The sequence below is a fragment of the Halichoeres trimaculatus genome, unplaced genomic scaffold (assembly GCF_033239565.1).
Source record: "Halichoeres trimaculatus isolate MK-OKI-2021-1 unplaced genomic scaffold, fHalTri1.1 fHalTri1_scaffold_15, whole genome shotgun sequence".
Classification (NCBI taxonomy): Eukaryota; Metazoa; Chordata; class Actinopteri; order Labriformes; family Labridae; genus Halichoeres; species Halichoeres trimaculatus.
Window position 1 is genome coordinate 12,474,905 of NW_027437193.1, and position 27,521 is coordinate 12,502,425.

Sequence of the window (27,521 nt, forward strand, 5' to 3'; positions counted from 1 at the left end):
CTTTCATAATTTGTTTTGAAGGGCTGAGTGACAGCTGTGCACCACTCCCACTGAACGTCTGTCATCAGGGTGACAGCGGCCCTGGATTGTGTCCCTGCGACTGAAGTCTCCTTAGATAACAGCACTAATATGTAGGGAATAATCTGTCAATAATCATGTATCTGAAGCAGCTCAGACCATAATGAAATAATGATGTTACTGAAAGGAAAGGATTGAAATGGATTAGCTGAGGGGTTGATGATGAGTGTTAGCTGGGCTGATATCAGGAAATGAAGCTTGTTAAATACAAAAGTGTTTACTTAAAACAGTTAATAATCCAACCCAAGTTTATATGGAGGGCTAACCTTATCTATGTTCTTCCTTCAGTATGTGCCTCCTCCTACGTATCCTTCACCTTCCCTCCAGGCCTCCACCAACTTAAAAAGTTGATCTGCGTGTTTTTTAAACATCCATGAATAAATAAGTGTAAGAGGCGTTTAAAGCCCTACTCTGCGTCACTGGTTTTCTGTTACAGTGGACTCGGTTGTCTCTGAAATGGACTCTTGAGGTGGAACAAAAGGGATTAGGTGGCCTTGTCCAACATGAGGAGAGGATCAGATTTTCAGGTCCACCTGCAGTGCTTTCCCCCACTGACCACGGAGCAAAAACACAAAACTATGGAAGACAGAGGAGTTTAGATTTTCACTAATCGACCGTGACATGTGTAGGCTTAAGTTTTAGGAAGTGCAGTATTGCTCAAGAAGAGAGTAAAGTAAGGTAATCAAACAGGTCACCTCTCATTAATGTTAGGTGTTACTGTTTCACAGTCCTCAGTGTGGACTACTTCCTTGTTTACAGGCTGCTGTAGATGTCCCAAAAGCCCTGAGTCACAGTATCATGACAGGAAAGGTGGCAAAATGCCGTTTCAGCCGAATGTTGTTATTTTCAAGTAAAGGCCAATCGATGGTACACATATTTTCACAATGAGGGTCACTTATGTGTGAGCAGGGCTCAGGAAGGTCTGTCAATAGAGGCCTTTATGAGGCAGCGAGGGGGGAATTAGGCTGTCAATGGAGGGGACTAAGCCACGTATGCCATGTGGCCACGCTCGGCCCCGGGGCCTGTTTGTTTTGATGGCAGCACGAGACTGGCGTGACTGCAGGCCTTGTTTACATTGGATATGTGTCAAGCAGCAGAGTTCAGCCTCTGCATGAGAAAATGACCTCTTAGATTGCATCAGAGCTACAGGTGTGAGACTTTTTCCAGTCGAGGCTTGTGGAGTCACACCTTTTATTGTGCTGAGATGATCGTCCATGACAGATGGAGTTAGGCATTTGTGAGACAGAGGGAGGTGAGGTTCAGAAGAGACGTGCAAAAGATGGTTTAATAAGTGCTGACTCATGATTCTGAAAACCTGAGAACATCGAGCACAAATCACAAACTAATCATGGACCAAATGCACAAGAGAACTTTTAGCAGACTAAAGAGTAGAAGCAAGCTGGTTCTGTGAGTGTTGAGATGTTTTCTTAAAATGTAGAGCCTAAATAACATGTTTCACTACTTTTAAGCAACACATACCTCAAGATATGTCATTTATCTTGCAAAACTATGCTCAAATTCTTGCAAACATAAATTAATTTACCTGTGAGTGATGAATCCACCTTTGTCTGTATTTTGACTTTGACACAACTTGTGTTCACAGAGCAGCAGGTGAATACAGAGACCTTGAGGGAGGAGCTGAAGAGCGAACACTGTCTCAATCTGATAAACCAATTGTTACACTGATTTTTCAGCTGTTGCAGCTCAGCTAAACTGAGAGGATAAGTTTACACAGATAAGACCAACCTGAAGTAATTTTGTGAAAAAAGTAGATTAAACTTTGTACAGCCTCCTACTCACTATACATTACCCAGCTTATAACCAGCTGTTATACAATGAAATAAACAACTTAATACTGAGTTTTTATTCAAACTGAAAGAGAGATGCAAACATTTTAGATACTTTTTGATAATTTTATTAAGGAACCAAACAGTTGAAAACTTTAAAGCCAAATGTAATAAACAACCGGTAAAGCAACAAAGGTAATCTGAGTGCATCACCACTCTCTGGGAATGTAAAACCTTCCCATGCAGGTGCATTAAACGAAGCAGGAAAGGAAACTTATCGACAGACTGATGCCAGCTCTACACGTGTGAAACAAGGATATGAAGGGAGTTTAAACCAACTCTTTCGGCACGCCTCAATAAAAAGTAGAGAAACTGGTTTGCAGTCATTCTGGGTTAATGCATATAAAACAATTAAAAAACAGTTTGGTATGTGCAGGGAGATAAATTGTTAACTCGTGTAGCTGGGAAATAAAAGAGATTGGGCCATCTATGATGAAATATTCTACATTTAGTTTGTCAGTCCTTTGTTTTTTTTTATAGTAAATCCTATTGACTGAAAAGCATAAGCTGAAATCTATAACACTATATACACAAACATAAATCCATAAACAAAGTGTATAAGATACAGATTCAAAGATGGTTTTATTGATTTAAAAAGATTTATTTATCCAGCTGGAAAGAAATTCCTCAGGTTCCATGGTGCTTCTTTGTCAACAGTGTATACTTTACAACCTACATGATACATGACGTTTTAAACATGGTAAGGTCAAAACAGTCTTTCTAGTGGAATTTTGAAACATAATAATGAGTGCAACACCACCAAATCGTTCCTCATCACTTTCAAAGTCTCTGTTGACATTCTTGCTTCCTTTCTCCTGATATGATGCGTGTGATCAGGTCGTCCCTGGTATTTCTTCTTCTATTCTTCTGCTGTTGACATTGGGTTTTGACCCATCAGGATTAAGTATCTAACACAGTAAGACTTATTTCTAAAGACTACTACTCAGACTTACCTAAGTCTGTCTTAAGCTATAATGTTGTTTTATGAAACATGATTTTAACTCTGATCAAAGTTTAAACACATGAAAGTTTAAAGGCTCTCGAAATAAAAAAAAGTGATTTATGAAGTAAGTATTTATTATATTTTGACTTTAATAAAAACACACTGGAACAAAAGTGAAACAGTTTTAGTTATTTCACATGGGTGATTTCATTTTTGGGAGGGGCTGTACTGGAAAGGATGATGTCATCAATCGCCATAAGCCAATCACAGTTCAATCAAAATCAGGTGATCTTGTTTATTACTGTCACCTGTACCTCAGACAAACCACACCCTCACAGTTCCAATGAGACAATTCAAAAAGGATTTTTTTTGTTTGCTGTTTCATTAAACACTGAGGATGAATATTTAAAGATGAGGTCATCAGTAATTCATAAAATGCTGGAAATCTTGTTATTCTGTCCTGAGGTGATTTGTTCAGGTCTGAAACGTGCGACATCAGTTGAGCGTCTATGCAAGCACATCTCTAAACCAAGCTTCAAGAAAACAAGTTTCAAACTTTCCACCAAAGGGGACTGAGAGAGTGTTTTTAATCTAGTGTAGCGTTACTCTTCTAAAAATAATGTTGAAAATAGCTGCGCATGTGTGTGAGTGAGTGTGTGTCTACAGGTAAGAGGGGCTGATGCAACAACAGTCAGTTTAAAATGAAATAAGAAAAACTGTCTTGGCACTTCTCGCAGGCTTTAACAGCCTGCTTCATGAATATGCAGAGATAAGAAGGGAGGAAGGGAGAGCATAAGTTTCTGCAGAGCACTGAGTTCATTCAGAGGTTAAACTGAACACAAACACACTCATACACACTCTCTCAGTCTGCATTTCAAAGCTAATGTCACCACAGTAGCTACGGAAGAAAAACTCACACCTGATGCATCACGATGTCTCTTCAGTCAGAGTCAGAGTCTTGTTTGATTGAACAAGCAAAGCAGTTTATTTACAAACATACACAGGTCACAAGTGTCGCCCATGAGTCTTCCCTCGCCGAGTATTTCGTGTGCATCTTAGCGCAAAATCTTTGGGCTTCAAACAGAAAAGAGCTCCTGATGTTTTCTATGCTTTTCACATAAAAATTTCAAACACTAATAATTCTTAAAGCAGAATTTCTCATCTTCATTCTTCATTTTTCCAAGTGGGCTGCATTGTACTAAAACCTATGGCCTCTAAATACTCTGGGGTATTATACGAGACAGCTTTTAAAGTAATACAACAAAGAAATCGAGTAGAGCTACATGACAAATAAAAGGAAAAGATTTGAGATCATACTGGTTAATTTGTTTTTTTTTATTCTGTTTCTAAAAATATCTTAATTTTCAAATCAAAAATTGCTGATTCAAGCTTTATGCAAATATTGATCCCTGCGGGAATCTCGTTGAGGATTTTCTCCTCTTTCAAGAGGTCAGAGGTCAGGTCAGCTAAAGTGCAGCTTGCAGAGACTCTTTGCTCAAGGACTCTTCAGCTTCAGTGTCCTCTCGCCGGTCAGCTGTTGATCATGTTCATTGCTTAATGGCATTTTTTGCACTTTTGAACACCTCCTCAGAGCTGCCATCCTGACCTCGTTTAGCACTTTAAATGTGCTAGCAATACACTCTAACATAGAGCACATGAATTCGACACTGATAAAAAGTAGATCTGGTCTCAGTTAGTCCATAGCAAGTGACTTAATGGTAGAAAATGAATGGAATACTTCAATGAAAATAGAAAGTCCCATCTGGTCTGCCAGTACCTTTGTACTCATGTGTACAAACGATGGTTACTATTCATGCAGATCGTCGTGGCTAGAAAACTGTGAACAAACCATAAGAGAGAAAAAGATTTCAAAAGGTCCGTTCAAATGATCTGAGTGTGGTGTTCATGAACACAGCTTATTTTTCAGGGTTAGTTCAGTAAAAGTCTTAGAAAATGTTCCCCACTTTGTTTTCACAATATTCAAAAAGTGCACTTTTAAGACGATGACTTCAGGAAATGTGAGTCACTCTGAGGAATAGAAGTCCAGCCAAAAATCAGCCACTTAAAAGGCTTCTGTTGGAGCTTTACAGCAGCCAAGAGACAACCAATCAAACCAAAGTGTACAAGAAGGAGATTAATGGAAAGCGATGACAAAAAAGAAAAAGAAAGAAAAGAAAAAACAGTACAATCATTGGTTCCTTTATCTGAAAAAAGTCCATCATCAGATTCAAAGTTCTCTTAATCAACAAGAGAGGTCAAAAATATAAAGATGAAGACACGTGGAAACATGCAAACTAGAAAAACAACTTGTTTGCAGACGATACAACCCTTTCTTTTAGTAGTCCGTGTAGTGGTGATGAATGTAGAAGTCAGAGAATGATAAAGAGTTTTGGATATGTGGGTCCCTTTGGCTGATTTCAGGTCTCTAAGAGGGAGGAAGGTGTCGTTGGCCTGCAGTACCTTAGATCTGTCAGAAGGGGATGGAGAGAAAGGAGGATCAGAAGAAGAACCTGGTGGTTGTCCTCCTGATGGGTCACTAATGCTAGGAGGTCTGCAGCAGGCGTCTGTAGTGGGGCATGATCTCGTGCTCGTGGAGGTGGAGGTTGAACTCTAACGCCACCAGTACCGGGAACTCGAAGGCGATCAGCTCTCTGCGGTTCACTCTGAATCTCTCCTCCAGTTTCTGACAGACAAAAGAAATACAGTTAAGAGGCTGGATTAGATGGATGCTTGAAGTGATGAAAGTTTTAGTGCTAATATTAAAAACTATTCTTTGAAATGTCTTTGCCATTTGAATAAAAAGCTTACCGAGTTATAAGTGCTCTGGTAAACCTTGGTAAAAGCTTTTTTTCTTTTAAAGAGGGGCACTCAAAAACTACCATTTGGCATACATTTGTAAAGAAACCAAACAGCCTGTAAAAGAGGTATAAAATATCTACTGGCACTCCATAGAGAGGTCTTTTTTTAGCTGCATTTTGGGGATTTTAGGAGTCAGAGTGTTCCTGACCTCTTTTAGAAGCTGCTCTTAAAACCTGGACCACTGCTCTGACCAGTTCGTAAAGAGTAACTTGATTCTTCTGAACCTCACCGTGCTGCATACCACTTTTCAATTCTGCTTGAATTTACTCTATAAATGTCTCATATAGGAAGGAAAATTCAGGAAAGCTCAGAACAAATTTCCCCTCTAAATGTCAGGATCATTCAGCTGTAATGATGGCAGAGTAGACCAGAGGATACGAGTTCCAGACTCTGTGAGAGGACTGGCAACATCAGCTGTTGTTTATGTGTAAATACCGGATCTGACATGAAAAATCAGCTTCCAGTGTCTTTAAAGGTTGTTTTAGCTCTTATATCTCTCTGACTGTGACTCTAACACTCTTATTTTCTTTTATTTCCATATCATTAGAGCTCTTTTTACCACTTAGACTTATTTTCATGAAAACTCTGATATTACTCAAAATTGTCTTATTTGTGAATTATTCTTGGATAAAACTACACTAAAAACAATAACAGATCACATTTTTGATTTACAGAGAACAAATTGTACAAATCACATCAGTCTTTGCTGATGCTCCACCTGCCTTGTCTTAAAAAGAGAAGGGAGGTGTGCTCTACCCACCTCAGGTTTCAGCATTGCACTTAAGAACATAGAAAGGCAGGGTAACCCGAGAGCAGAGCCAGACCACCAAACATAACTTCTAGCACACAAATAATCAATTCTTCAGACAGGAGTTGTCGAAATAATATACTTATATTTCATATAAAATACAGTTTTTAATACTTAGTTCAGTGTTTAATGTTTTTTAGATTTTACTTTGAGCATTCCCAACTCCTCTCCACTTCATTTTTGGACCCTGTGTGACTGAAGTGTGTGCACATAGCCCACCAGTCTTATGCCCTTATATGGGGATAAAGGGGCGTTCACCTCTGATGGTGCCAGTTTTTCTCATCTGCATAAACTTACTGCCAGGAGGCAGCCCTGACAAGACCTGGAAGTTAAGTCAGCAAAATTTCATATCTGATTTGGCACTACAGTCGTTTACTTTGAACAGATCATTTAATATGATATACTAAACTACTAAGACACAGCTCAGCATCAAAGTGTTACAGCACCAGTCAACTTACATCTATCAGGAGCTTGACCTCATGTTTTTTAAGATCACCGCCAATTTTGGCTGCAAGAAGGACACAAGCCCCAGCGCAGAGTTTACGGTTCTGCTTGTTCAGCTTGCCTTGCAGAACCAGTTTCTCGAAGTAGACGAAAGCCATGGCCACTGTGGGTTCCTCGTAACCGCACTCATCCTGGGCTAACTTTCTTATCTCCCTTTTCAAGCTGCAGAAAAAGGAGAGAATGAGGAAGGAAAACAGAGAACAGGGTGGTTAAGAAAAGTGTGTCATTTTGTCTTTTGTTATGACAACCTGCTTTTGAGGTAAAGCAAGTAAGACAGTTGTTTCAACCGTTTGAAAATTTTGCAATGTAGGGACTGTGTTGACATAAAGCACATGTAACAAGTAGACTTTGAATTTTCCTAATATTAGTATATCTATTTTTAATAGATGATATTTAAAATTCATCACTTCAAAACATTATAGTATTTGTCATTGGTGTATATTGTGGTAAAAATGTGCCCAGGGTCTTGACTCACCCTTTCAAGATTCTGTTTGGCATAAGGACCAGCACACTATACATTATCCCTATGCACTATACATTATTCCTTACATAATGACTGTGTTGTAAATTTCTGTGTTTTACCTCCTGATCTTGCTGAGCGTGAGCCGTATGTGGGGGAATTTCTCCTTGAAGGTTTCGTTCATGTCCTTCTTGAGGTCAGAGGGTTTCACGTATTCAATGACCGTCGTCTGTAAACGAGAACCACAGGCGGTGTCACAGTGAGCACACTTCCAGCCCTGAGGCCTGTGACCAGATCTTTACACACTAGTGTTGGATTCCAGCGTCTCACAATGAGGCTTAACAGAAATCTGCTGTTACACATAAACACTTAAGGATAAGTTTAGTAGTATTCTATATTTCGCTCTATGTCAACCAACGCCATGACAAGTCCGGAGGCAACAATAGACTGATCCCACTAACACATATCCTGCTGTGTGTATCCACAAACACAGAGCGCCATTGTTGTCCAAATATGACAACACAGTCATATTTAGTGTGAGTCACACTGTTGCACTGGCTGACATGCTCCTTCATTACAATAAACATGAGCTCTGCGGTGTTTTTCAGTCCGTCCCACACACACACTCCCGCTGCTGTTATTACTTTCTTGCACACCAAATGCGGATCATTCCTCTGCTGTAAACACTCTCCAACAAATTCATCATCTACTCCTGTCTGTCTGTTTGTTTGCTGTTTCAGCTGTTCCAGCAAATTTCTCTGCTGCTCGGCCAAAAGACAGAGAATGGATCTTAGAAGAACACTCAGACATGAATAAACACAATATTGGTTTTGTTTGTATCACAGATTATTATTGCCCGTCATGTTCTCTAAACAAAGAGAGACAAACATACTGGATTTCTAACTGAGCTTACTTTTCCTTCATCCTTCATCAGGCCTGTATTAAACAGTCTTTAGAGCCTGTTCTAACATGCAGTGAGTGCCATGGCAGTGAATCACATTGAGATGGTTTAATGAGTTTGGGCTCAGAATAAGATCTCTGAAGTGCATATTAAGCGTTTTGTACAATCCTTAATTTGATTAAGCTGTGCTACAAAAATCTTTCTTGCTGCTGGGTATGATGTGGGATGATCCTTACTTGCTAATACACATCTTTATTATTCATAAAACCAACAAGCTAGTTGCTAACAGCTAGCATTTCTCCACCTGTTGAACTGCTTTTTAAAATATAGCCTGACACATGAAAATAAATGAAAGTTTATTAAATAAAATAACATTTACATTTCAGCAGCATGCAATAATGAAACCAACAATGTTTTATAAGCACATTAAGTTTACTGTTTGAACTCTGACCTACAGCGCTAGTCTGTGCATGCATGGTTGGAGAGCATCTACAAACACATTTAACTCCACTCTGGGTGTTTTAGTTCACCACAATGCTGTTATGTAGCATTGCAACATAATCTTTAAAAAATATGGAATGCTGGTTTCGCCTTGTGGTTTGATCATGTACCCCAATGTACAAAGGCCTTAAAATGGGCAGAATAGATTTGATTAGACACGTCACTCCCAACTCTATTTCTCAGTCAGTCCCATAACAAATGTTCACATATGATTAAATGTTCATCTTACACTTGTAGGGTTGCATGAACTATCTGAACCTGTCTCTTCAAGATCCTTTTCTGGGTAGACCTTGAAGCTGAGTGGCCCAAAGTTAAACTAAAAGGGAGTGAGTATAGAGCAGTAAATCCAGAATTATTTTTTTTAATTTTTGAGTATTAGACAAAAATTAATTTATTCTACTTTCGCAAATGTAATAATTTGCTGCTTTTTTGTCATGAGTGACCTTTCATTAATGATTTCAGCAATTTGGACTTTATTTTAAAAGCTTAAGACTTAAAAAAGCATCTCAAAAGCATCTTTCTCACATTTTTTTCTTTCTTTTTTTTTTTACATAGATTTGAAAAACTCAACTGAAATACATCTGCAGAGTAATCAACAGTTAACTCCAGCAACAGAGGAAGAAATTGCACTAACCAGTGGCACCCAATATCAGGAATGGGTACCGAATTAGGTACATTTATAGGTACCGACCAAATTCTGTCAAAAGCACCAGGTACCGATTCAAATAAAATGGAAAGGTACCATGTCTTGGTACCTAAATGCATTCTTGTGACTGTGAGGGAGTGGAAGAGTAGGCATTTACCCTGCTGGACATGAACTCAGCATTGCACGATGATAAATTGAAGAATAAATATGTTAAATTGAAAAAAATGAGATTTTATTATTAAACAAATTGATATTTTTTACCATATAAACAAAAAAGTTCTGAAAATTGGTACCGTTGAGTACCGATCCCGATTGCCAGGTACTGGGCATCAGTACCATGTTGATTCAAATGTAAAAGGTACCCTTCTCTACCCAAAATACAAAGATAATTTTTGATATCCATGTAGTATTGGGAGCACTGCATGTAGTCTGAATAATAGCATCTCCTAAACATCATGTTGCTCATTCGGTTTGTAAAAATAAAGCCTATGCAAAAGTGCTAAAAGTTGCTGTTCATCAAGAATCAGCTTGAGGCTGGCTGCAGAAAGTTCGGAAGTCACATAAACATCCAGCCATAAAAAACAGACTTTTACGGCATTAAAAAGTATATTTACCGCCTGGATCAAATAAGGTCTTGGGTCTAAAATGCTGATCTAACTATCAGCACACTCTGTACGGTGAGTGAATTTTTTTCTCACTCCACGGTTTAGAAGCTATTTGGATCATTTGATTGTCCAACTAGAGACACAGCTCAGGTCACGTGACTGCCGAGCGCCCTGTAACTGTTCAAAAGGAAACTCACAGCCAGCGTCATATTAAATGTGGCTGCGTCCGCCGATTAGCTTCATTTCACAGTTTCAGGAGTTCAGGTGACGTTGCGGAGGCTACCTCCATGTTTTATACAGTCTATGGTAGAGACACATGCTTATCAACTGTCATTGTGTTGGCACATAAAGTAAAATTGCTTTTTGAGTTTGAGATTAGGCTCATGTACACGACAGTCTTTGTAAAAAATACATGATTATGAAAGTGAGCTTTAAGTTTCCTGATCAGCCTGCACAAGCATAAAAGCTAATTTTATCCCCAGGTTGAACTTCAAAGTTCACTCAGAGAGCCATGTCCTCAGATCAGCCAGCATTCAACCAGTGAAATGCTGAGAATTTACTGGTTCCATTCCTGTAGTAAACACAATAGCCATTGTTGTGTGGCGCTGGGTTTTGTAATTGGAGGAAGAGAGAGGAAAAAAAAAGAGCACATCGCCTGGCCTTGACTGAACATTTCAACTATGTCAGTCCCTGTTGTGTATTCTGCCAGTCTGTGTAACGAAAACAGAGCCCAGGAAAGAATGAGGTGGGAGTCTGGTCCAGTTTGTTTTTCTTTTTACAACCACGATAAAACATCCGTTCTTTTCCGGAAAAGTGTGAGAGCCACTCGTGCAGAGGCACAAACGCTACTGTTGCTGTGTTAAAGAGCTCTTATCCACTACACTGTGATACAGCATGTGTATTCACTCAGGTCCCAGAAGGTGGGAGAGATTCTCAGCCTGTGACCTTGCTGATAATAAAAGTCTGAAACATCCCTCTGGCTTCTTTTCAAAAGAGCTGATAAATCTCATGAGGAGTTTTTTTTATTACAAAGAAAGACACTGTTGGAGCAGACGTATTTTTCCTGAGTGTTATTGTCCCTGGTTGTAGTGGGAGAAATAAACACCCCAAAATCTCAGCAATGACAAAAATAACCACGGAAAAAGAAACAGTGACATGCTGAAAGACAATTCACCAAAACATGTCAAAACAGAGAAGCACAGCTTCAGTAAATCATGCCTTCAACAAAGCAAAACTTTATGTTTTATTCCCGAGAGGATGAGGCCACACTGGATGTTTTTAGTGTTGTTGTTGTTGTTGTTGTTATTAGTGGTGATGTTGTATCAGAGCAGCTTGTTTACTTTCTCACCATGTATGAAGGGAAGATAAGGACTCTCTTGTGTTTCCCACAAGGCCACTGTGGGTCATCCAGCAGATTTGGGTCATACTCCCTGAAGTCTCCATAATCATTCCCTAAACAAGCACAACAAAAACAAAAAGAAGTGTATTCAAAAGTTAACACAGTCAATTCATGGTTGAGACTAGCAATGTTGGGGTTAAGGAAGAAAACTAAGGATGACAAATATTAAAGCATGTGACTGACCTGTGTCTAAGCTGCTCTGATTGCTGTTGGCTCGGCCCAGGCTGAGGCTTCTATGGCTGGCGTTACGAGACTGAGAGAAAGACGAGGTGGAGTCGATGGTGTTTCTTCTACCACCCAGCACATAAGTGGGGTAGAGGAACTGAGTGTAGGAAACAGTCTGAGAACACAGTTTTTCGCTGATTAGAATGTGTCTTTTTGTTTTTTATAATGTGACTATTTCACAAAGTTTCCAGCTAAAGCATTTAAAAGTGTTGTTTGAATGAAGGCTAACTGCCTGGATCAGCTATGTCAAAAATATGCTAATTTGTTGCAATTACATCTGAATACTACTATAAAAACACTTTATTATCCCTTTTTATTGTCTTTTCATTTGCACTTCTTAAAATCAACAATTTAGCCATTAAAGGAAAATGAAGTAGCTGACATGTTTGGCATTAGCTACTGGAGCTAGCAAAGAACAAGCTAGCTTGATTTTCCTTGGGAAGAGCTGTGGCTTAGCAAATACTGTTATAATCAGTTCAACATAATGTATTTTCATTTAATAAGAGAAAAAAGACACAGTTAGAAAATATTCAAACATCTTCAAGCATTCTTTTGAGTTAGCTTGGAAAAAAATGAATTCATCTCCTAAAAACTTTACGAATTAGATCTTGTTTAGGAACATTAGCTAAACCATATTTAGCATTTTTTTTTTTTACTTAATACATTTACGTTTGTTTTGATAGAATCTTAGAAGTTATAGGAAATGTTTAGTATCATAAAATTTTTCAAACAGTCCCAGCAGTCAATGTCTTGGGCCAAATTAAGACATGAAAACATTGGTACTAAAATGATTTTGATAGTAATGCAGCAAGCACTCCTTATAGAAAAATTAACACCATAACAGTTTTTTTTTTTTGTTTTGTGTAGACAGTTTTCCGACACACTTTTTGAACAGCCAAGAGCCATATTCAGTCTATTAAGAGTGCTCTTAGTACCCAAAAAACAGTGTTACTCCCCATACCTCTGCTGACTCCTTACCTTTCCATCAGCTCCCAGCTCCACTCCCTCCAGCCCAATCACCATCTCCTTGGCACTGACACCTCCTGATGGGTGCCGCTGACGCCCTCCTTCCAGCTTTACATCCCTGATGAGCAGAATATCTTTAGCACTTTCACTGCACAGACCCAACCTAATTGCCTTTTCTTTAACATCTTACTCAAGCTCAATCCTACACCTCTACCTCACAAATAGGCCCTGTATCGATCCACACCCACCAGCTGGCCTAGTTTCTTTAATTGTCTCGTCTTTTGGTGCATGTTTGGGCAATCAGAACTCAAGAGCATCCCTGGGAGGAAGAGTGGTTGAGAGTACAGTTTTCTTCCAGTCTCTTTGGACTCAGCTGTTGCCTCACCAGAGCCTGACATTTCGTACCAATGTGGGAGAATTTCACAAGGTCAAAAAGTGAAGAAGAAAACATACAACAGGGCGTTAAAGTGTGTCACTGTAGTAACTAGATGGTATCGTTATCGATCATATCTTTCAGTATTTAATGCTGGCTGCTCAGTGCTGACCAGAGATTTTGGCAACTTCATCAAAAATAAGGAATGGTATGCACATTAAGACAATTTTTAATTGGTATGATCGTGCTTTGATATAAGGCATATATAAAACAACAATATCCATCAAAGCAGAAGACTAAATTGAAAAATATGCTCATTAAAATAAACACTGGTTTGTGCTGTGGTTTCATTTTTTTGAGTAGTACAGGTCACTGCCGGCAGAGGCTAATGAGAGTGTGCACTGACAAAACAGATTACATGCTTTCAGTCCACTTTATTTATTCTCTGCCATTATAAATAACTCCACCTAAAAAGGTTATGGTAGGCTGAAAACTCTGATTAATTCAAGCAATTTCAGATGAGTGATCAAAGAAATGTTGGGAAATTAACAAAGCAATGAGGTATGTAAATAAAATGCTTTGCCTTTTAATTATAGAGTAGTTAAAAATATCTTTGCTCTGTTTTGAACCAAAAACCGCCATTTATTGACATCTGTTGGTGGAAGCTGAAAGATATATATATATATATATATATATATATATATATATATATATATATATATATATATATATATATATATATATATATATATATATATATGTTTGTAGTCAAATGGCATCTGTAGACATTGAATCAAAGTACTGTCCTGTTTTTTTACTGCTCTCTTGTCTGTCCCTTTCTGCTTTGCTCCCTGTTTCAAGTGGTGCCGAGATAAATTGGTGAGATGACACAGTGGGCCCTCACATGACTCTCCCAATGTTTTGATGACATTTGGGGCAAATCTGTTATAATGAAAACAGTGTTATCTTGAAGACAAGGCACGTCAGGACACAATGTTGACAGATGCATCACGGACATGGAGAACCCCAGGCAGCAGGCGTCTTAAAAACAGTAGAGATCAAAGGGAAGAAGGAGGAAACATAATACACAGAAAGCTTTTCTAGGGGGAGAGCTTTTCTATGAAGCCATCCAGAAAATAAATTGTTGTGCTTCAGTCAGCTGAGAGTAAAGAGAAATGAAAGGAAATCAAAAGAAAAACAGGCATTACTTTGTAACATGCATGAATAGGAATCACTGGCTTTAAACATCTGCAGGTTAGTCGTGTTATAGCTTATAAAAGTGCTTATCATGCCCTACCTAGAGTTTCTAAATTGAAAATGAGACAGGCTTGGAATAAAAATGACTGACTGCAAGAATCTGAACCCCTGCTGGCTGATTTACTACGAAATACTTTACAGCTCACATAAACTGTTTAGGGTTCGGTTCACTGGCTTGTAATAATATTCCCAACAGCCTGGCCCAGGCTACAGCCAGCGAACGAAACTCACTAAATTATACTTTATTAATCCCTGTGAGAGTAATCTGACCCCTACATTTGAACCGTCTAACATTTTATAATAAAAGCCAACCTGAGCATCACTCTAGTGCCAGGAACATTACCTAACATGCATGTCTTTTAAGGTCAGTAGATTAAATATTCTGAATACAGACACCCATGCCAAAAGAGAATAGAGCATGCCAAGTCCACAAAGAGAAAGTTAGTCGACGACTGGAGCTTTAATCCGGGACTGTCTGCATCGGGCACTTTCTTTTTTTTCAGAAAGTGTGGTTTCAAGTTTTCACATTTGGAATAAGAAACAATTCCTTTTTGCTTTTTTTGCCCATTACACTTGGATTAAATCAGGAATACTACTCAAAAATGTCAGCTAATAGCCTGTTAGCTTAGCCTACAGGACCTGAGCCCTGCTGAAACAGCAAACTTGGAATTGTTTACGTTGTAACATCCTTGTTTATATGTTGTGCTTCACATACATAAAGATGTATTTTAACATCTGTTGGTGTAATTACCAAATTTAAACTTTATCTATGGCCAGGGCGCTAGCTTCTTTGCTATATCTACAAGAGAAGACTATCTCTCTCCATGAAGTCATTGTGTGCTACCACTTTATTTTTGTTAAACTGTTTTTTTTTCCTCTATGGGGTGTAGAAGTGCTGGAAAGTGTTGTTTGTTTGCTCCCTAGCTTTCTCCCTTCTCTTTGGCTGTTTCAGCTATCTAAGCTAGCTGTCACTTGGCTTTAGTGTCATATTTAAAGAACATATAAGAGTGGTGTCAATCGTGCTAATTAAAACTGGGAAACTAATTTTTCTCTTAAAAAAAAAAAAAAATCAATTATAATGTACAATTTAACTTTAAAGGTAGAGTCTGCAGGATTTTCCTAAAAAAATAGAATGATATTTTTTACAGGCAGAATGCTGCTTAATCGTCTCCTATAGGCCTCTATACATGAGTGTCTCTGTCTGCCTTGAACCCTCTCCTCCACCTGTATGTTCATGTTTCTGTTGTTGCCTGGGTGTAGAGGAGACATGGTTACATCAGCCAATCAGAGAGCGCCCACTGCACAATTGACAAGGAGAAAAAATAACACAACTAAAGTGAAATGAAATCCTAAATTGATAAAGCCTTTTCTCCAAACAAGGGTGAAGCTTGGCTTGACTTTTACTCGCTTTCAGACAGGTGGAGAGCAGCTTGGGAGGAAGAGCAACATGAGTTGGCTTTCTGCTAACCAGGTATGTGTCAAATACCTGTGGTTAGCTAGTGCTAACTTACCAAGTAAGGTGCACGGCTCTCAAGTCTCTTTGATATCTAAATGTAGAAATGCAGTAGCTGGGCTAGTGAGTGTGTTCACATAGTCAGTCAGAGGCTGTGGGTCTGTGCTGCCGCTGGCACTGAGCCAAGGAGAAGGAGCCCAGTTTTAATTTGTGTTTACTAACAAGTAATGAAAGTTCCTGCAGACCCTACCTTTAAACATGACTATTTACAACAGTAACTATAAGCTCATGTGAGTTTTCTTCAAAGATGGAGTATGGCTGCTTTCTTAAATTTGGTCATTTTTGTTCATGGGGCAGTCTTTAAGTGTAAAGACAGATTGAGGAGAAATAAAAGAGAGAAAATACACTCAATCAGCTGTTACAGCCCAGTTTAAAATGTTATTTCACAGTGAAATCATTTGATCGAGCATTTGTTAACTGACAGTTAGCAGCAATTATCAGTCAAAACGTGAATATTTGATCGCCCTGGGGGTTTATTAACCTTTAACCTTGAACTGATTGGCTGGCTTAGGAAATTCCACAAACGGATTGCACCTTTTATGCTCTTCACTAAGCCCCAGTATGAGGCTTTTAAGTCTCTGTATTGTATTCTCTGGTGTTTATCTGTCCCTTTTCTCTTTCACTTCCTCCACAACACACCGCTCCATGTGACTGGGGGCGCGTCAGAACCAAGGCTGCACCAGACCTATCACCGTGCACACCAGGTGGGCTACAAAACACAAAACGAGCCATGTGCAAAACATCCTGCATAAAAAAATATTGACAACAGATAAGCCAGAGGTGTTTTTGGTTTGAGCACCAGGAGATTTAAACTATGAAGCAAAGACTAAACAAAAATGGTTAATCACAAACTGTCATGACTGTAAGCAGTCCATGCAACAGAAACTCCAGTCTGCCAGCATTGCAGATAATTAGACAAAAGACAAAACACGAAAATAACTAATGAACTAAAGAGCTTTTCTCTACATCTAAGATGAGCAGAAATCCCAGGAAAGATTAAACTAACATGCTAAACAGCAAAGCCAGCGACAGTTACAACAGACAAAACGGGTTGACTTTAACAAAAAGGATGAGAGCCCAAAAGCCGAGAGACCATTATGGAAAAAGCAACACAGGCAACAAGAATTCAGCTACAATGTGGTCTTAGTAGTATCAAAATAGTGATTCAAGGCCCATTTAAGCTCAAAATTAATTTATTAATTGAACCTTAAGGGTAAAAATGCATCCACCAAAACCAACCCGTAGCGATGTATGCACCAGTCAGAGGACAGTACATCCACAGAAAAAGAAGGGATGAGAAATAAACAAAGGGAGAGAAGGAGCACAGGCTGGAGGAGGTTACAAAGTTCGGCATGCTGTAGGATACATACCCTGTTTGGCTACAATCTCGATAGGGCAGGACAGAAAATACACTATAGAAGGATCTTCTGCCACTGATAAGGACTATCCTATAAAAACACAAACGGTAAACAAGCTAATCAATATCTATGTGACAAGATCCACAGGTTAAAGTTGGAGAGAGTGTGCAGTTAATATGAGAATGAAGGAAATGAGCTGGAACGTCAGAATAAGTTTGTGTGTGAGTGTGTGTGTGTGTGTGTGTGTGTGTGTGTGTGTGTGAGTGTGTGTGTGTGTGTGTGTAGTCAATGGTTTGGGGGCAACAATGATGCATTTTTGTCAGGAAAATGATTACTTGTAAAAACTTGACTTGGCACATACTGGTTGAAAAAAAGGGAGCTGAATTGTGTGTGTTCTTGTACAATGAGAGAAGTTTCCCAGTGACCAGATGTCATCAGCACAGAGTAGCATTGCAACCACATTTAACTACTACTTTGAACAGCTCCAACACTCATAATGGATCTTTTCCTCCACCAAAATAAACACCAGGACACACAATCACAAGAGAGTCATGTGCCTGGATAAGAGGACAGACAACCTCACCTATCAGGTGACTTTATCTAACAAGTACAACGCCTCCACATGGAACGAATAAGATACACTGTACTAACTAACAACAGAGATCTACTCCTGTTTACTCCCAAAGCACTGAATAAACAGAGGCTAAGATTAGCAAATGTTTCTACCTTTTAAAATGAAACTAGAAGATATCTCCTCTGTAGCCACAACTACACTTTGAAACACACACAAAGAAGCTTGCCTAATTAAATGTCATCACTATCTGCAGATAATACTGGAAGTCTAAAGGTCAGTTTTAAACAGAAACACTTCTCAAACATACATGCTATCCATAAATCTTTACACTCTGCATGCCCAGTAAAATATATGTATTAACAGCACTGGGCCATTTATGTTTCATATTCAAGGATCTGTGTGCTGCATACGTGCTTGTGTAAACTGTAACTAAGTAAGACTGTGACTAGATTTGCACAAGAGGGGATGATTTTTTTGTGATATTCCAACATTAAATAAAAAATGATCAGTGTTAAACTCTGTGTGCTCACAATCAATAACATTTCATTAGAAGTGAGAATGACATGCTGTGAATGGACCAGGCCCGATGACTACAATGTGGCCTGTAATGTGAGAAACATCCAAACTACAGTGCATTGACTGGGGCAGCCTGCCATTATACACTCAGGACTTGTATTGACTAAGAGCTGGTCTTGTTTGCCTCCGTACCTTCCATTGCGCATATCGTGTTGCCTCATGTTCTTTATGAAGTGGATCTTCTTGAAGCTCTTTGGTCGAGGTGAACCCGATAGGGTCCGGCATCTGGAACGTAAAACAAACACACGTAAATTGGAGACTCTTGGTTAGTGCCAAAACACAGCTTCCCAATCGACAGGCTTTTTCAGCCTCATCCTTTCACTCTAGAGCTGCACAAGCATGAGAGAGTTTCACAGACACAAACGCGCAACAGTAGGTATCACAAAAACACACTGTCCTGCCTGCTCAGCCAGCTCAGACTGATCCCATCTAGCCTCTGTAACGCCTTTGTCATTATCTACGATACCAGCACAGAAGTGAAGGACTTGGTCCCACTATACTCTGAGACTTCCATTTTGAAGACGAGATGTTACAGGGGTGCAAATTAGACATGCACTGATTGATCGATCGGTGCTGATTTCCTTATGTTTGAGGGATCGTGATCGGCCCATCCTTATATATGAAACTGATCTTGTATACCTCCGAGAAGGTCTGACAGCCAGCCATTGTTGCTTTTTGCTCTGAGACCTAAAACTCAGGACACTTTATTGGTTGTTTAAATTAAAACATAAAGATTTTATTGTTTCACTGGTATTGTTCAATGACTTTCAATAAAATAAGGTTAGTGCACCCCAAATGCAAATGTCAGGTCTTTAACTGAATATGAAAAGGGCTCTAGTTTGAACTAGGGGTGCACCGATCACAATTTTCTGGCCAATCACCGATCACCAATTTTTAAAAAGCCCGACCTGCTGATACCGATTTGGGCCGGTACTGAGTTTTACTTTTACTTTTTATAACTGACAGCATACACCTTCAATGTTCTAATTTTACTGTATTGAAAATCATTGAACGATACCTTTGAAACAGTGAAATCTTTATGTTTCAATTAATTAAACAACTAATAAAGTGTCCTGAGTTTTAGGTCTCAGAGCAAAATACAACAATGGCTGGCTGTCAGACCTTCCTGGAGATATATAAGATCAGTTTTATGTGTAAGGATGGGCAGATCACCAATCTCTGATCTCTGATCACCGATCCCCCAAAATTAAGGAAATCAGCACAGATTTATCTGCCAGCCAATCAATCGGTGCATGTCTAGTTTGAACCCAAAGAAACTTCACAGCAGACTATGTGAATGTGACAGTACTTTACTACCTTCTAAGAGGAGCGTTTTCCTCAATGTCTTCTAGTGTTTCAAGTGAAGAGCGCTGAGAGATGAGTCGTCGCCTGGAAAGAAGAGGTTTGGAGTTAGGAGATATATTAAAAAAAAAATGATCACAACAATCACAAGATGAAATGTCTTCCTGCAAAACAGCCTTTTCTGAGAACTACCTCTTTGAATTCAATAGCAAGAATCATTTTCGTGATGTTTTGCCAAACAAGTAGCCATGTGAAGTAATTTCATTTAAAGGAACATCAATAAATCAAAGACTCTTGTAAACTGTTAGGGGAGCTCATAGAACATAACAATGTATCGCTTTCACAAACAGTGCAGGAAATTTCAAACATACAATACCTCACACAAGTTTTGCTACAAAAACAATGTCTTTTGTCTCGGTTTCAGGAAAAGTAGTTTAATCTTTGATAAAACAAAGGATGTGGAACTTTTTGTGTCTATAAAATAAAGATATTTGTCTTAAAGTATTGTTTGATTATAGAAAAGATAACAGAAAAAAAAAATCAAAACCCAAAAGTTTTCCTCAGAAATAGATTCAACTGTTGGATACATGACTCTTCAGATACAAGTTGGCCAGAAACGTTCGATACCCAGCCCTCAACTGAAGTTGATGTGTGGTCGCTGAAAGCATTTCAACCAAAGGTCAAACAGCGGTTTTACATTATTACCACTCTCTGTGTGTTCTGCAGTTCATTTACAAAAACAAGTCTTGCCCGGGTGAGTTATGACCATCCATCAACACCACCATTGAGCCTATGTGCGGTCAATGATCGCTCCTGGATCTTGAGTAAATCACAGAGACTTTTTCCAGGGATCAGAGCAGCTAAGAGGATAACGATCTGGCTCCACGAGCACTTTGTGTAACACATTTTGTCACAGATGGCCTCTATTTCACACTTTGGTTGCACGACTCAACAAGCTAAGTCTGCTGGACCACTTTCATATGATCAACTGCCAGTTTAAGAAACAAACCCACATGTGATAGCCAAGTGTGCGTGATCTGTTCCAAAATTAGGTTGTAATTGCATGTTTAGCGCCACAATAACAGCATAATCTAACTCATTAGTCAGACTCACAACATGGCCGGATTTAGAGTTGTGGAAATGAAATATGGGGAAAAGGATTCGTCTGTCATCAAGTTCTTATGAAAATCATGAGTATCTTACTTACTTGAGTATCTTACTAGAAAAGTCAGGATATAAATAAAACGACTGTTCACACTGAGTGGATCTCTTTTTTTCTAGTATGGGTTGTAAAACTGAAGACCCTGCAGCATCAAACAATCTGGTGACTCTTGACCAGACAGAGCTCCTCATCCCCGAGGATTCCAGCCAGAAGGGGAGGCAGAGGAGCGTAACAGAGGAGAGCGTGTGGTTAATAAACGACAGAGCATGAGGACAGATTAACAAAAGATAACTGTCCTTGAAGATCTCCCTGGGTTTAAACCAACAAATGCTGAGTGAACACTGTCTACAAAGTGTTTACACAAGGAACCAGACTCTGTAGATGAGAACCTGAGGGCCATCACACTCTCTGACCCTCTGCTCTGTGTATCATGACCTTCAAGTTCAGAAGTGAAGGGAAGGAAGGACTCAAACTTTGGTTTCAAAGTGAACTGTCATTTTCTAGGCTGCACCAATAAGCAGCTGGCTTCAGCACTGACTCTGTCAGAGGGAGTCAAAGGGTCATAATGAGAGGGCAGGACCTCAGCCTGAAGGTCAGATGAGTGGGATCATGTGATTTATGGTCTAATATCATCATTCTTCTCCTGTGACAACCCTGAAAGAACAGGGCTTGTAATTTTCTCTGTTGCACCATTTTATTCTCCAAATTATTTCATGCTTTGAGATCAATGGAGGTAAATAAGATATCCTTCCAAGGTGCCACCTTTCTGTAAAAATGGGATGTTGGCAAAGAATTCTGACCTCAGCTAATAGTTAATACAAACCTCATCCTATTCTTGACAAAGATGCAAAGTTATAATTTCAAGGCTTAAAGCTGCACTATCATTTTTCTTGTAAACGAACCAGATACACTATGTCAACGGTACCTATACCATCAGAGATAAATAGATTTATTTTATTGATCCCAAACTATTGTTAAGTTTTGTGAAATTGTGTTAGATTTATCATACATAACTACAGTTATCCTCGGCAATGATGTAAATTCTGAACCAAATAAAAGAAGTAAAACTGTTGGCATGTAGTTTGTAAAACAAGGGACATTGTGCATTGCCCACAGCTAAAGAAGGGGTTTTGTGTTTTTTTAGGCTTTGTACTTTCCCTCTGGTACCCCCATAGTGACTTTACAGGAGTAACAGCTTAAAGAAAATCCCCACTCTCCTTTCACTGGTGTTTTAGAAAATTCTTATTTCAGTCTCTATCTGAAACGCTTTGTTTTAGCTGCTGTCTCTTTGAGGCTCTCCACTCAACAAACCACCTTTTCTCTGATTGGCCAGCCCTCTGGAGGCCTGTCGGGACAGACTTTGGTTTCAAGGCCCAACCCCTGTGTCACGGACCAGTTAGAAGGTCCTTATGTGATGACCTCATCATTTCTGCAAGTCCTGTGAAGATCTTGTGCAGTGAATCATTTTGAGCAGATAACAGATTCGGGCATATATGATGACATATAAATAAATTTGCATACATTTAATTTGCATCTATGTGTATAATATGAGTAAGGATAATGCCCCTTTTAAAGCTGAATTTTGACAGCAATTTATGTACTTTTTGTCCCCGCTTTTACAGTGTCATAAATGGAGGACAAGAGAAACTATTAAACTATTACTTTTCCATGAGGCATTATTGTAAATAAAATAAATGAAATAAGACTAGGTCTAACACTCAACAACAACTGATCTACAGTATTTCCCAACTTGTATTTAAGAAAATTAACTTTTCATTGTTACCAGTGGTAATATGCATTTGTTCCTTTTTCCAGAGAAAAAAATGCTACTGTTTCTCAAAAATCATTCACCAGTTGTTCAAAGGGCATGTTTTGAGTTAGTAGATACAAAAACTGATCCATGCAGACTTTGATCTGGGTGCTGTAGATGAACAGCAGCAGGACGTGTTTTTTTGTGCAGAAGATATTTTCCAGGCCCGTAAAGATTCTGGAAACAATAACAAAAGCCAGGCCACACATTTACTTCGGACACAACTTGAACATCTCAGGTTAGAATGGTCAGATTTCTACCCGGTTTGACATTAACAAGGACAAGGCAGAAGCTTCAAAGACGGCTCACATTAAACAGGCTGCAAAATATCAACAAGCATCCCTCAGAATATCTGCCACAGTTCCTGCTATTGTTGCCTCAAGTGATTTCAACAACATATGCTTTATAAATGCAACCCATGTCGCATTAAGTCATTTCTTCTCCAAAAACAAAGCAATATTTTTGCAGCAAAATGCTGCAGAAAAAGCTATTGATAATCCCTCCCAGGGGTGCCATGCAACGGAGCTATAAAACTCAAGAGGACTGTTTAGATATGGAGATTAAACAGTTTCACACGTACGCCCTGTTGGCAGCGTGCCACAGGACATAGTCCTCCATTTTGCCGGAGTGGAAATAAATATAATGTTCTTGGCTTCTTCACCCAAATACAGGAAAACGGAAATGTGATTAGTCAGATTAGGTTTAAAAAGGCAGTCTAGCTGCAGTGAAACATGCTGAGAGAACAAATAAGATGTATATTCAGATTTTAAAAAATGCGAAAAAGGAAGAAAAAGAGATAAAGAAGTAACCTGTGCAGCCTGGAAATACTACACACACTGTACATGGCAGGGTTTGCTACTCAAAGGGAAAAACAGAACAAGTAACAAGGGGGAAATTTCACCCCAGGGTCCAACTTGCAAACTGCATGAAGCAAAACATATGTTTTAGTTATTCTTGTAGTGTTGTGTTGTATTTTCTTTTCTTTTTTCCAAAATCTTGTGGGCTTCACAGTGTTTGACGACAGCTCTGACACTGAGAGACTCGGTGAAAATGAGGCATTCTTATATAATCCTGTGATTATGCCAACCATGACCTCAGCAAGCAACAATCAGGCTCCCAACCAGAAGTATGTGACCCAATCGTACAAAACTCCACAGGACCATTATGATGGCCTGTGCTGCTTGTTTTCCAGCCGCAGCCTCTGCTGCCTCATGCTAAAAACATCTTGTAAAGTACATCATTCTGCACTCAGAAAAGGTAACAGAAGTGTTTCTAAAAGAGGATGTGAGAAGATTTAACCTGTTCAGGTTTTCGGGGGAAAGAATGGAAAGGAAATAGCTTTACACCTTGGGCAGACACCGCTTGGTGGTATTAGAAATGCTATTTTTAAAGCACAGCTCTTGGCGTGCTGATTCATGATGGATGAAGGCCGAGGAATGAGAGGACAAGCTGAATAAGAAATCATCCATCACTTCCATGTATAAGATTCTATTGAGGAGATGGTCTTGAGCAGTTTTGGCCTCGGAGAATCTTTTCTGGCGGCACATCAGAGGCTCAGCGACTTCCTGAATGGGAGCAGAACTGAGGGCCAGAAGTCTGAGGGGAGAGTGTGTCTCTGATGCCCCTGGGAGAGGAAGCGGAGGACAGAAAAATACAGAGCCCAGAGCCAGGCTGCTTCTCAGAAAGCCTGGGCATCCTGCCTCTCCCAGCCAGGGACCTCTGGACACGTTTCCACCAGCTGCCCTCAGAAAACAAACCCGGCACTGTGCACAGTGCTCGTCTGTCCGTGCGCTGCTGGAATATGGCTGCACTCCATCAACAGGTTGCTTACTTTTCTACGTTAGAATTCATTTTGTGTGGATGTCCTCCAAGCTCATTCCAAAAGCAGGGTACAGTCAGGGTTTAACAACTTCATAATGGGTCAAATGGCTGGAAAAAAAGAATGGCTGAGCAGGAATGACATGGCAGACATACAACTTTTTGCAGAGCTAGGTTCTTAACCTCCTGTTTTGTAAAAACTGAAATGTGTCCAAAACATTAAGCATACAAAATTGTGAATGTATGTCATTAATAATTTACATTTTAACTACAGATTTAGTTTAATACAGTAACATCTCACAAGTATCACGGTTCCAGAAGTTGTTTTTTGATCATTTTGAACACTGTTAAAGGTCCTCTGAGGACTTTCTAATTTGTTATATTTTCATTTCATTATCTTTTATAACTAATACCATGGGCAAAAAGATGGAATTATTCAGTATAATCTTAACTATCAGTGGCTGCTGCGAGGGGGTGATCTTACAAGAAGAAATTTAAAGAGCAGTGAAGAAAAACATCTTTTTACTTCTTACCTCTGCAAATATTCATATAGAGTAATGTACTTCACTGTTAAAAGAAAGCAGGGCAAAATTTGTGGTATTTCAAAATCTCCAACTCCAAAATATTTGGAAAAAACACTGATTTGGTATGATCAAGTTATAGATACTTTCCAAATAGCTCATAAATAGACCATGTTTTGAGACTGTTTTAAATCTATGTATCTTAAAGCTGTGATCATTTGTTTTAATGCAGTTGGTTTCTGTTGTTTAGTTCATTCTCAGTGCAAACTTTTTAATCATCTATGAAGGATTACATAACTTCTGTAATGGCTCAATTTTCTCCAAAAAGTACTGATTAAGACTTTTGGAAGCTGTTGCAATTTCCATGAATTCAGAAAGGGGAAACTAAATGCTCACTGAGTGTTGCTGTATGAAGAAGAGCTTCCTGAGGAGTCTGGCACAGGCAGCAGAGGGAGCAGAGGGAGGAGAGGATTTGGGGAAGAGAGGAGCTTTTGAATGGAGAGCACAGAGAGGGGGAGACAGGGGTTTGACAGCAGGTTCTGACAGTGAGAGGATCATGAGACGAATGTTACTGACAGCTTTCCTGGTGTGAGGTCAGACCCTCCAAACGCTCCTCCAACGTGAGGACGGAGTGGAAAAAAGAGGGCAAATAAAAGGCATGCACATGGAGCTGTGAGCCCCTGTTGTACATGTGTATGAAGAGGGGTGTAGAGTTACAGGATGTTTACAGAGGAGGAGGCAGCAGGTGTGGGGCAGGATTTGGAATGACATTCACTAAAAATAATTTGAGGTGTAGTAAAATTTGACAAAGAACATGAGGGAATGTGAGGGGGGAAAGAAACACAAACATAAGTAATGAGGTGTGCTGCTAACTTCTCTCTCTGGGGAAACCAGGTTAAAGCTCCACAGCTGCTGGACCTGAGATCAGACTGGATCTATTTATCTCTGTGAGTCAAGAGACTACAAACACCTGCATGGAGCAAACACACAAACAGCTGAACTTTACACTCCAACTGTGTATTTCTGCATCCAGGCAGAATGTATTGCCAGGTACCCAAAGTACCTTTTCATACAGCTGACTATGAAACAAATAAATAAATAAATAAATAAAAATGCAAGAACTATTTGTAGTTCATTCATCCAGGGCCAAGTTGCACCCGGCAAGTCTTCAAAAAGAAGGAAGCATGTAACTATAACAGCCAAATTGTGAAATACTTTTTTAAAAAAAAGCTGATCAGTAAGAATTAAACAAGTACAAAGGTAATCTGACAACCGAGAGAGCTGGTTATGATTCATGGTGCAAGCAAACTATAAAAATGAAATTAAGAGTCTTAACAGGAGATCTTATTTGAGTTGATAATAGCAAGGTTTAGAAAATAAAGAAACCTTGACAGTTGTCTTCAGAACTTAATTTACCAAAACATACATGTAAACCGACTGCTCTTGCATGCTCACAGCTGCAGACTCCTAGTTGTTTTGGTCGAGTTTTGTTTGCTGTAATAACATCTCAGTGCAGTGTTTAGTACTGTGTGCACCCTGCAGACAATCTTTCACCTTTAAAACTGTCGTCAGCCCAATCACACTGAACACCTGACAGATGATAAAAATTCACAGTTACCTTGACCTCTGCAGCTCTATGGCAGAGTTGGCTATCTGTCCGCCCTCCAGGCAGTAGTTCTGGGAGCTTTGCCTGGAGTAGTGGGCAGGTAGGATTCCCTGAGTGTATGTCTGCAGCCTCCCTCTTGTCGAAGCTGGCACCGCGGAGAAAGGCGAGCTGAACGTCGAGGGCACAAAAGCGTCTCCCTCTGTGTCTGAACCCACCTGGGCAGCTGCGGGACCCGTCCCAAAGCTGGCCCGAGTGCTGGCGAGCAGAGCCTGGTTTGCAAATGCGAGCGCCTGGGCTGCCGTGGTCGCAGCCGCCGCGGCCGCAGCAGCAGCGGCGGCGCCAGCAGCCCCATACGCCGAGCGCTCCGGAGAAACCAGGCTCTGTCTAGTCCTAGCTTCGAGTGAGTTCTCCTCCTCAGGATGATTGTCTGCGTCGTCTTGCACGGGTCTTCCATCTAGAGAAATGTTGCTGAGAAAAGACAACGCCGCCTGTCTCCTCCTCGGGTCTATGCGTTTCCGCGTATGCTCGATACTGGAGTGCTTGATCTGTAGCGTGGCTGTGGATGTGTTGCTGCTCGTGGCAGCCGCCATGGTCCACTTACAGTGATCCGAGTCCCCGCAGCGGCGATCTTACCTTTCTGACATGAATACTGTGTGAATCGTGCTTGTGTTGGTGAATGGTAGTGGCCTGTCTTTTAAGTACATGCGTTAAACTGGGTGAAAACAGGGAGGTCACGTGTGTGCAGTATTGTGGCAGCAGGGAAAATTTGGACCAATGGGCTGTCAGGAATACATGTGTGTTTTTTTCACCTTTTCCTGCCTGCTGGTTTACTGACAGAGAATGACAAAATTACACAAGTGAGACTGTTCTCTCAAATAGACTGGTAGTAATGTATAAATACACGCATGT

The 27,521-nt window shown here is 39.8% G+C and overlaps 1 protein-coding gene across 2 annotated transcripts; it reads right to left on the bottom strand.

The window, feature by feature from the left end:
• Nucleotides 1-3,476: 3,476 nt before the first annotated feature.
• On the bottom strand, nucleotides 3,477-27,354 carry cables1 (Cdk5 and Abl enzyme substrate 1). Of its 2 annotated transcripts, XM_074688492.1 has the most exons (10): nucleotides 26,625-27,354; nucleotides 19,711-19,782; nucleotides 18,526-18,618; nucleotides 17,256-17,333; nucleotides 12,755-12,860; nucleotides 11,735-11,891; nucleotides 11,501-11,604; nucleotides 7,622-7,728; nucleotides 6,994-7,201; nucleotides 3,478-5,551 (listed from the first exon to the last, which is right to left on the bottom strand). In XM_074688492.1, exons 1-10 carry the CDS (start codon nucleotides 27,200-27,202, stop codon nucleotides 5,411-5,413), a joined length of 1,644 nt encoding a protein of 547 aa, XP_074544593.1. In that variant the 5' UTR covers nucleotides 27,203-27,354; the 3' UTR covers nucleotides 3,478-5,410. The 2 variants fall into 2 exon arrangements, with proteins under 2 accessions (XP_074544594.1, XP_074544593.1); XM_074688493.1 differs by lacking the exon at nucleotides 17,256-17,333 and having other exon boundaries at nucleotides 3,477-5,551.
• Between the last annotated feature and the right edge of the window lie 167 nt (nucleotides 27,355-27,521).

Coding starts and splice junctions, on each gene's coding strand:
- cables1 (XM_074688492.1), bottom strand. CDS start 27,202: ATGGCGGCTGCCACGAGCAGCAACACATCCACAGCCACGCTACAGATC. Junction 12,861..17,255: donor CGAGATTGTAGCCAAACAGG/GTATGTATCCTA, acceptor TCTGCTCATCAG/GGATGTAAAGCTGGAAGGAG. Junction 7,729..11,500: donor TTATCTTCCCTTCATACATG/GTGAGAAAGTAA, acceptor TCTCGTTTACAG/ACGACGGTCATTGAATACGT.